Raw genomic sequence first — 8,670 nt, 5'->3', positions numbered from 1 at the left:
GAGATGATTTGAGCTTTGTGATAGGGTTATATCCTAATGGAAGCAGCCATCAGGTACACTGTGGATAAGGTGAAACAATGCTCATTTGATACTAAAGAGCCTAAAGTGAACTCTATAATAACCTTACACCACCAGCAACCTGAAACAGTGATACAACTCCATGCTTTCATGTTGTGTATGCCGCCCACTGTCTCTGGAAAAGTGTTGTTCTAAGCACTTCTTTGAGAACTACTTCTGCTGCAGCAGCCGTTGTCTTGCTAAAAAACGACCTTCTGCAACTCAAACAATTGGCACATTTTTTCTAAAACAAACGTCTCCAGCCAAATAAGTGCTCACGAGGAGCTGGATAAGTGAAAGCCAGTGACATATGGCCATTTTCCAGTTTTGAAGACAAAATATTAAAAACTTTGACAGGCTTTACACCCCACGTCTCTTCTCTCCAGTAGTAGTAAATGTCTAAAAAGAACGCTTTTATGAAAGCACAGATTAAAAAATTAGGCTAAAGGCCTGAAGACACGTGGGAGTTGCAGGAGGTAGCCCATTTCCTTCAGGCTTTGAGGTGTTGTGTATTCATAGATACTCTTCTGCATACCTTAGTTGTAATGAGTGGTTATCTGGCCGCTCTATTGCCTTCCTACGAGCAGTTCGGCCATTCTCCTCTGACCTCTGATATCAACAGAGAACTGCTGCTCGCTTGTTACACTTGTTCCAGACCATTTTCTGTAAACCCTAGAGATGATTGTGCAGGAAAATCTACTTGTATCAGCAGTTTTGGCAATACTCAGACCATCCTGTCTGGCACCAACAACCCTGCCACGTTTAAAGTCGCTTAAATCACCTTTCTTCCCCATTCTGATGTTTGGTTTGAATTTCAATAGGTTGTCTTAACCACATCTACAAGCCTGCATGCATTGATTTGCTGCTATCTGACTGGCTGATTAACTATTTGCATTGATGAGCAGTTTAACCGGTATACCCAATAAACAGCGGTTTATTTATCTAAGAGTTGTTTCTAAGGTTTCAAAGCCAATCCTAAACAGTCCAGACCCAGGATAGGGTTTAATGATGGTGTTGTGTTCACCGTATTGTAGTAATGTATGAGTATATAGAGGCCGGACACTACAGCATCTTAATACTTTAAATCAGTTACAGTAATGTCACCTTAGGGAAACTTGTGATGCTGAGTTTTAAATGAGTCTTTGAACTTGTGCTGTAATTTTTATAGTGACCTGCTGTATTTGAAGTCAGTTTTTCCCATGTTATTTAAATTGTAGAGCAACGTAACATTGTGTTGTCTCACAGTTTATTGTACTGTATGCTACAGTATCATTGAATAAGTCTCCACGTTGGTGTCCACTAAAACAGTGAAGGGTTTAGTAGTGTTAACATGAGTTTGTGCATGTGTAAAGAAATGTGTCAGGGTCTTAGGGCCACCTGCTGGACAACCTCTGAAAAGACAACACATGAAATGGTTTATTTGTCATTTCACTGTGGTGACCTGTTAATATTTTTGATATTGTTTTGATACAGATCGGTACGTGTAGCTACAGATTTTAATTATTCTTACCATCTGGAATTGGCTGTGCATTCACCTGGCAAGCAAAAGATTGCTGGTTCAATTCCCACCGGAGACACATCCCCTTTAGGGTTGCGTCAGGAGTGTCATGTGGTGTAAAACTCCACCGTATCAGACGTGTGGAGCTACTTGGTGTTTTTAAAATAAAGTTGTTTTATAAATTATGTCTTCGTCAGTGTTAAATGGTTATGTAGATCAGAATGTCTTTGCCTTTAAAATGCAGGTCACGATTATATATCACGGTCCTCTGGAACTTGTTGCCTTATTTAGTATCACACACTTCAATCCTGTTTACAGCATCCAGACAGTTAAGGACCATTCAAGCTAATTATAGAGGGATTGAAAATCTTTATTTAGCCTAACACAGCACAGTGCAAGGGTTCACCTTAATCCAGTGTTAACACCGTGGACCCCGTGCCCAACATGACTGTGGAACAGTATCCTGGCGGCCTGTGTAATATCGAGATGGAGTCACACATCCCCTCTGACTACATCAAAATACACAGGAGGTGTCTACAGTGCACATAATCTATTGTTCCACCTCTTGATAAATATAACCGCAACAAGTCTCTGTGAGAAGTAAAAAGTTGGTTGAAGTAGATTCTGGGTCCTAGATGGTGGAAAGTTGAAAGATGGAATGTTTAAAATCTTCACTTGTTGATAACGTCCCCTCGTCCTCGTCCTTCCATCGTGTTTGTTTTTGGGTGTTGTGAAGATCTCCCTTAAGCATTGTAGGATGAAGAGGAGACATTTCCGCCATGACCTGTCCAGTTGGTGTGGATGAAATGACCGGGGTTTGAGAGTAGCTCATATGTGTGGGCTCCAAAGTAGTCCCTCTGAGCCTAAAAACAAAGCCAGATACAGTTACCTTTTTAAAATCTGCAAATCCTTAAAATATTTTAACCAAAAGATTCACGATATGAAAAAAGGATTTTATAGCATCTAGATTCCAGCACAAGACTCGAGCTACAAGGGATCTTTTATTGTGATACACCTCCCATAGTGGAGGCGTGACCGTTTCCAGAATTGTGTTACCTGGAGAAGGTTGGCGGGCAGCTTGTCATGTCTGTAGCCATCATAGAAGGACAGAGCGGTAGTGAAACAGGGCATGGGGATGCCATGTTGGACTCCATTGCTGACTGTTCTGCGCCATGACTCCTACAGCAGGAGAGTAAACAGAATGAAGACATAATTAAGTTTGTTTACAGGACCAAATTAAATCACTGTGAATCTGGTCATAAATTAGAGGTCATCTCAAGGCTTTTGGTAACCAAAACAATCACTGCAGCATTTTCATCAGCTCAAATTCTGCAGGACTCACTATGACTGCAAAACTTGCAAAGGAAAAACCTGTAAAGTGGGAAGGGGAGAAGAAAAAAAAAAATGTATTGTGTACTTGGGTCTACTGGGATGGATTCAATTCTGATCATCTTCACACACTTTGAATTAATTCATCAGTTTAATGTAAAGGGAACCCAGACCACTATATCACAAATCAACCAGAGGGCTGGTGACTACAAGACAAGTCGTACTGTTGCTTCACTCCTTTTCTATATTTAAAAAAAAAAGAGGAAATAACTTGTTTTTTTGTGCCTTTGTCAATGTGGTGATTGCAGGTTATTGCTTGACCACTTCCTCCTTCCTCATACCTGGCAGTCTTGCACAGCGTTACTGAAGAAAGTGTCCAGCAGCAAGTTCTGCAGCTCGGCGTTCCTGTCGAAAGCCTCTTTGATTTTACCCAAGAAGACACTGGAAGAGGAAAAGCAGTGTTAATGTTCTCCAGACATACTGTAATAAAAACTCCATTTAAACAAAGTTCAATGCCCTTTGAGAACTTCATCCCCATTAGCTGGCTGGTGACTGTACACTGCAAATTATGAGTGTTAAATGTGCGATTACGCAACAACTGTGCCAGGTTACACAAAGTAAACCAGTGTCACAATCACAATTTCCTCATTCTTGTCTCTCAATATGATTTTATGGGAAGAGTCCTTTTGTTCCTCTCTTTTCTCATTTCAACATTACAACACAACGCAGTGACAAAAAGGCAATTTTAAAACCTTTTGGCACTGCAAAAGGTTTTTCTTGCACTTAAAGAAACTGCAGCTTAACTCAAATGTTCTTAAATCTTAAGCAACAAAAACTTCTGTTTTTGTTGGGCTTTCTTAACAAGGCCTCTCGCCCCCACTGTTTGGACAACAGTGTTGAAACTTTTGCACAACATGGAAGTGAGGCAAACTTCTGCTGTGTGGACACATGAGGGCAAAAGTACCTTCGAATGATGCAGCCTCCTCTCCACATCAGGGCGATCGCACCATAGTTGAGCGTCCAGCCAAACTCGTTGGCTGCCTGGCGCAGCAGCATGAATCCCTGCGCGTAGGAAATGATCTTGGACGCATACAGGGCCTGGACAAATGAAAACATAACAATTCATATTACTTTCAGTGTTTAAAATCTCTATTCATCACTTCTGATACCTGTTAATCTCAAAGGGTGCGCAAACATTTTTACTTTGGCCTCTCTGTGGCATGCTGCCCTAAACTGGCCCATTTAGAGTAAATGCATTTACTGTGGGTTTTACCTTTCTGATGTCTTCTAGGAAGGTAGCCTTGTTGCCGCTGAATTTGACCCCCTGTGGCCCTGACAGGCTGCGGCTGGCCTCCACTCTCTCATCCTTTAGAGAAGACAGACATCTGGCAAAGACAGCCTCCCCTGGGAGACAAGAGGATGAGAGAATGGAGAGGAAAGAAGAGGGACAGCATTAGTGCATATACTACACACACCGCTTTGAGTGTCACATAAACTAACTGCCCAGCTTCTTTTTTTCTTTTTTAAATAGTAATTTAGGTTTCCCGAGATCTCAAAAAATGACAAAGCATTACATAGAATTTCCAAGCTGATAGTCACAGCGACCCTGTGCTATCAGCCAACGCTCGAGCGACAGCATGACTCAGCAGTGTTTGCAATAGTGTTTGGTAAAGCAGGCGTGCCAAAGCTACAGCAGACAAAACTCAAGGTTTCCCAGATTAGAGAGGATCGTTTCCTTGCCACTAACTGAGGACAGTAGGAGGAAAAAAAAAACCTGTTGGGTCAGCATGACTTGCTAAAACCTGCACTGCTCTATAACGTAAAAACTGTCCTAGTGAGGAATGTGATCCCTGCTGGGTGAGAGCGCCTCCTGTGCATGCTGCTTCGCCCTGATGGGCTTAGTTCTCACACAATGAAGCCTTTTATTCTGCACCCATCCCTCTCTATCACAGCAGGGTATCCAACACAGACAGGGAACAAGCAAACACAGCAATTTAAAAAAAAATCTCACTTGTGGGTACATTGGATACATTTTCCATATAGTTTACCCTGCATGCTTTTAAAGTTAATCATATAAAGCTTGCTTCTTGTTTAGGTCTGTTTATGAAACAGGCTATGATACAGTCACAGCAAAGACCAAAGCCAAATCCCCCTTATGTCACCTGACAGGCCATCAGAATAGCCTTCAAGCTTCTTACAGGCAACAACATATTGATCACATTCTCTAAAAGAGGCTCACAGCCAATGCTGTGTTTGCCAGCTGACAGATCCAAAGTATAAGCCCAAGAAATCTGATCATTAAAGGGTAATTTGATAAGTGGCTTTTTCAGTATTGGTACATGACACTAGCCTTTATGAGTAGTTCATTGCTTTAAGCCTCCTTTCTTCCTCTTACCGATCAGTGTGACAGGTGTCCCGTACTCGAGGGCTGAAATGGCCGTCCACTTCCCTGTGCCTTTCTGTCCAGCACTGTCGCGGATTTTGGGCAGCAGATGTTTACCGTCGGAGTCTTTGTATTTAAGGATGTTAGCTGTGATCTCAATCAGGAAGGAGTCCAGCTCAGTCTTGTTCCAGCTGTCAAAAGCCTTAAAAAAACAAAACAAAAAAAAAAAATCAAAAAACACATATTGTCTTTATATTTTACATAATTAATACTGCCAGACAAATGTGAAAGCGGTGTCATAGAAGTACAACAAGCGCACCTTTGCCATCTCATCATGGTCCATACCCAAGACATCCTTCATCAGGTGATAGGCCTCACAGATCAGCTGCATATCTCCATACTCAATGCCGTTATGGACCATTTTCACAAAATGACCCGCACCCTCATCGCCAACCTGCTCAAGCCACACAATATTTGTTAGATGATTTGGCATAATAATAACAACAACAAATATATATTTAATAAACATTAAATATACATCACTCACCCAGTCACAACAAGGCTCTCCTGTTCCAACTTTGGCAGCGATGCTCTGGAAGATGTCCTTTATGTATGGCCTATAAAATAAACATTAAGTTACACTCTGAAATAGATAAATGTTCACTGATTTTTAACACACATGAAATGAAGCTGACGACTTACCAGGCCTCTTTATGCCCACCAGGCATGAGTGAGGGTCCATAGCGTGCACCCTCCTCTCCACCACTCACTCCACTGCCAACAAACAGCAGGCCCTTCTCTTTCAGACTCTTGCACCGCCGCTATAGGATAGAAGTGCATGAGCTATGGTGATATCCTCTGGAATAAAGAGGTTTTGCTCCACAGTGAATGTTTATGACTTACTGTCGTGTCTCTGTATTCAGAGTTGCCACCATCAATGATGATGTCCCCAGCCTCAAGAAGAGGAACCTGAGAATTAACAGATGTAGTACAAACCCAATAAATGTATGCAGGTTGGACGCAGTTTCTAAACTTTAGCCTAGTTCAGGACTGACTGCTCACCAGCTTGTCAATGAAGTCATCCACAGCCTGTCCAGCCTTGACCAGCAGGATGATCCTCCTGGGCTTCTTGAGCTTGGTCACCATGTCTTCCAGAGATTCTGCTCCAATCACCTTGGAGCCCTTAGCCTCGTTCTGCAGGAAGTCATGCACCTTGGACACAGTACGGTTGTAAGCGCAGACCTGTTGGAAAGATATTGAATGAGTGAAAGAAAAGTGGAACAGGTTATGCAGGGAGTAGCAGCAACACACACAGGAGGCATCAACTTACCACAAAGCCGTGGTCATTCATGTTCATGATGAGGTTCTGGCCCATGACGGCCAAACCAATTAGTGCAATGTCTGCTCTGAGGAAATAAGAATCACATCACAGGTGAGAAGATCGGATAGTCTGGCTTCAGGGTAATTATCAAAACAGCCTTCTGTCTACTATCCCTCAAGTCATCCAGTGTATTTTTATTTCAAGTAAATTAAAACATGGGCTTCAGAGTCCTCACTCCGAAGATCCCTTTAATTTCCCAGAGTCCATAGCGACCATCACCCAATTCAGTGCTGCACAGACCACACATATTTCTACCAAACTCTAAAGCTGACCCCGGTCAGATAACAGCACCGTTAGCATTAACTACTAAAGAAGATTACTCTCAGCAAAGGAGAAAAACAAAAGAACCTCAACTAGTAGGTATAACCTTTCTATTGCCCCGACTTTGTACAAAAAAAGACACAACAGAAGAAGAAACAAAGAAACAAGTGAAGGACTTACTCGGCCATTGTGTTCTGCGGGCAAAGTAACTGTAAGGTAACTGTATTAAAATGACAGTCGAGCTCGCACACCAGTCCTTTCCTTCAGCTTTCCTCCTTGCTCGTTTTCCACTTCCTCGTTCTCATCTAAACTTGACTGAGACTCTTAGGTACGCCCACGTAGAGCAAGAACCAATCGAAGAGCTTTCTGCAAACAAGCCACGTCCGAGGCTAAATTTGATTGGTCTAGAATTCTGAGCAGAGCTATCGCTTTTCCTGTTGGCTTCCCCGGAAGTCACTCACGAAGCTTCAGTGCACGCCATACGTCTGCTTGATGAGGGACCTGTTTCAGAAATAGATTTTCCTCTTTAAGTATCCAGACAGTCAAACTTGTCTTGACTACTAAGTTTAAGAACAACATTTTAACTTGATGATTTTGCCTTGTCAGTCTCCCAGTTGGACACCTCGTTTCTATTGGCAGCGGTCAAATCCGTCAGACCTGAGAGCTGCGCTTGCGCCACAATAGACTCTATGTCTATATATCTATAAGTCAATGAATCCCGTTTTCTTTTTCTCTGGTGAAAATCTGAACAAGTACATTGTGTATTTCATCTTTTAATCACAAATGCAGAAGATAAGCCCATTTTTTAGCTGTTTAGTAAGTAAGTAAGTAAAATTTATTTATATAGCGCTTTTCACAGATAAAAATCACAAAGTGCTTAATGGAAATATAAAACAATGTAACAGTAAACAAAACAGCAATGTAAAACAATAAAAACAACATAAGAGGAAATTAAGTAAATGCTTTTCTAAATAAAAATGTCTTCAGCTGTTTTTTAAAAGAATCATTAGCAAATGTCTTTCTTATCACAACATCTAAATTTTATGATTTCAGTATAATGATTACACGCCCAGCAAGTTTTCTAGAAGAAGAATTGCCTATATATTTTTAGTAGATTATGCAACAGCACAATCTAATAATTTCAGTCAATTTTCCTGTTGCTAACTAGCTCAATGCATTACAGACAGAGGATATGGATGGAGTAGACATTGATTCTTTTCATGTTAAGTTAGATTTCACACATTCTGGCACAGGAAAGATGTTCTTGGCTGTCTTTGTTTGAAATGTTTGTCTTTTCTTCTGTATAATGGAAATAAATGGCATCTGAAAAACTGAGGACCAGTGTGCGGAGTGTGTCAGTGGGTGTTCCTGTGCTGTGAACGAAGATAAGATAAGATAATAAGATGATAAAAAAATATACTCTAATTATTAGAGTTGAAAAGTACTTTGCTAAGCAAAATTAAATGAGGTTCAGTTGGAGCTTTAAACGTTAACATAAAGGTTCAGTTGGTGATGCATGTAAGTTTCACACAGTAGAAATGTGTATTTATTTCTTATATTGGTTTTATTCAGATTTTAGTGTTTATTTGTAAGTGTAGTTTTTATTTGCATGATTTTATGCTGTTTGTGTCACATGTTTTTAGTGTGTTATTTTACATTGTTTTAATCCACTGTGGATTTGCTGGGCATGGGAGAAATTAGCTGATTGTGATCACTTGCTGAGGCATGGGTGTGTCCAGAGGTGTCCTATCAGCTGTTTAT

General features: G+C 41.0%; 1 protein-coding gene across 1 annotated transcript; it reads right to left on the bottom strand.

Annotated features, from left to right (window-relative positions):
* Positions 1-1,904: 1,904 nt before the first annotated feature.
* Positions 1,905-7,233, bottom strand: pgd (phosphogluconate dehydrogenase). The gene is made up of 13 exons (XM_040047448.1): positions 7,090-7,233; positions 6,598-6,673; positions 6,330-6,509; positions 6,171-6,236; positions 5,970-6,088; positions 5,815-5,884; positions 5,587-5,721; positions 5,280-5,469; positions 4,158-4,288; positions 3,849-3,982; positions 3,226-3,325; positions 2,612-2,734; positions 1,905-2,418 (listed from the first exon to the last, which is right to left on the bottom strand). The coding sequence occupies exons 1-13, from the start codon at positions 7,095-7,097 to the stop codon at positions 2,299-2,301; spliced, it is 1,452 nt and encodes a 483-aa protein (XP_039903382.1). The 5' UTR covers positions 7,098-7,233; the 3' UTR covers positions 1,905-2,298.
* Positions 7,234-8,670: the final 1,437 nt, after the last annotated feature.

The sequence above is a fragment of the Simochromis diagramma genome, unplaced genomic scaffold (assembly GCF_900408965.1).
Source record: "Simochromis diagramma unplaced genomic scaffold, fSimDia1.1 OVJJ01000387.1, whole genome shotgun sequence".
Lineage (NCBI taxonomy): Eukaryota > Metazoa > Chordata > Actinopteri > Cichliformes > Cichlidae > Simochromis > Simochromis diagramma.
Note: the sequence above shows the minus strand (reverse complement) of the source record. Positions and strands in the feature narration are given on the sequence as shown.

Coding starts and splice junctions, on each gene's coding strand:
- pgd (XM_040047448.1), bottom strand. Junction 3,983..4,157: donor TCCTAGAAGACATCAGAAAG/GTAAAACCCACA, acceptor TCATTTGTCCAG/GCCCTGTATGCGTCCAAGAT. Junction 2,735..3,225: donor ACGCTGTGCAAGACTGCCAG/GTATGAGGAAGG, acceptor CTCCTGCTGTAG/GAGTCATGGCGCAGAACAGT.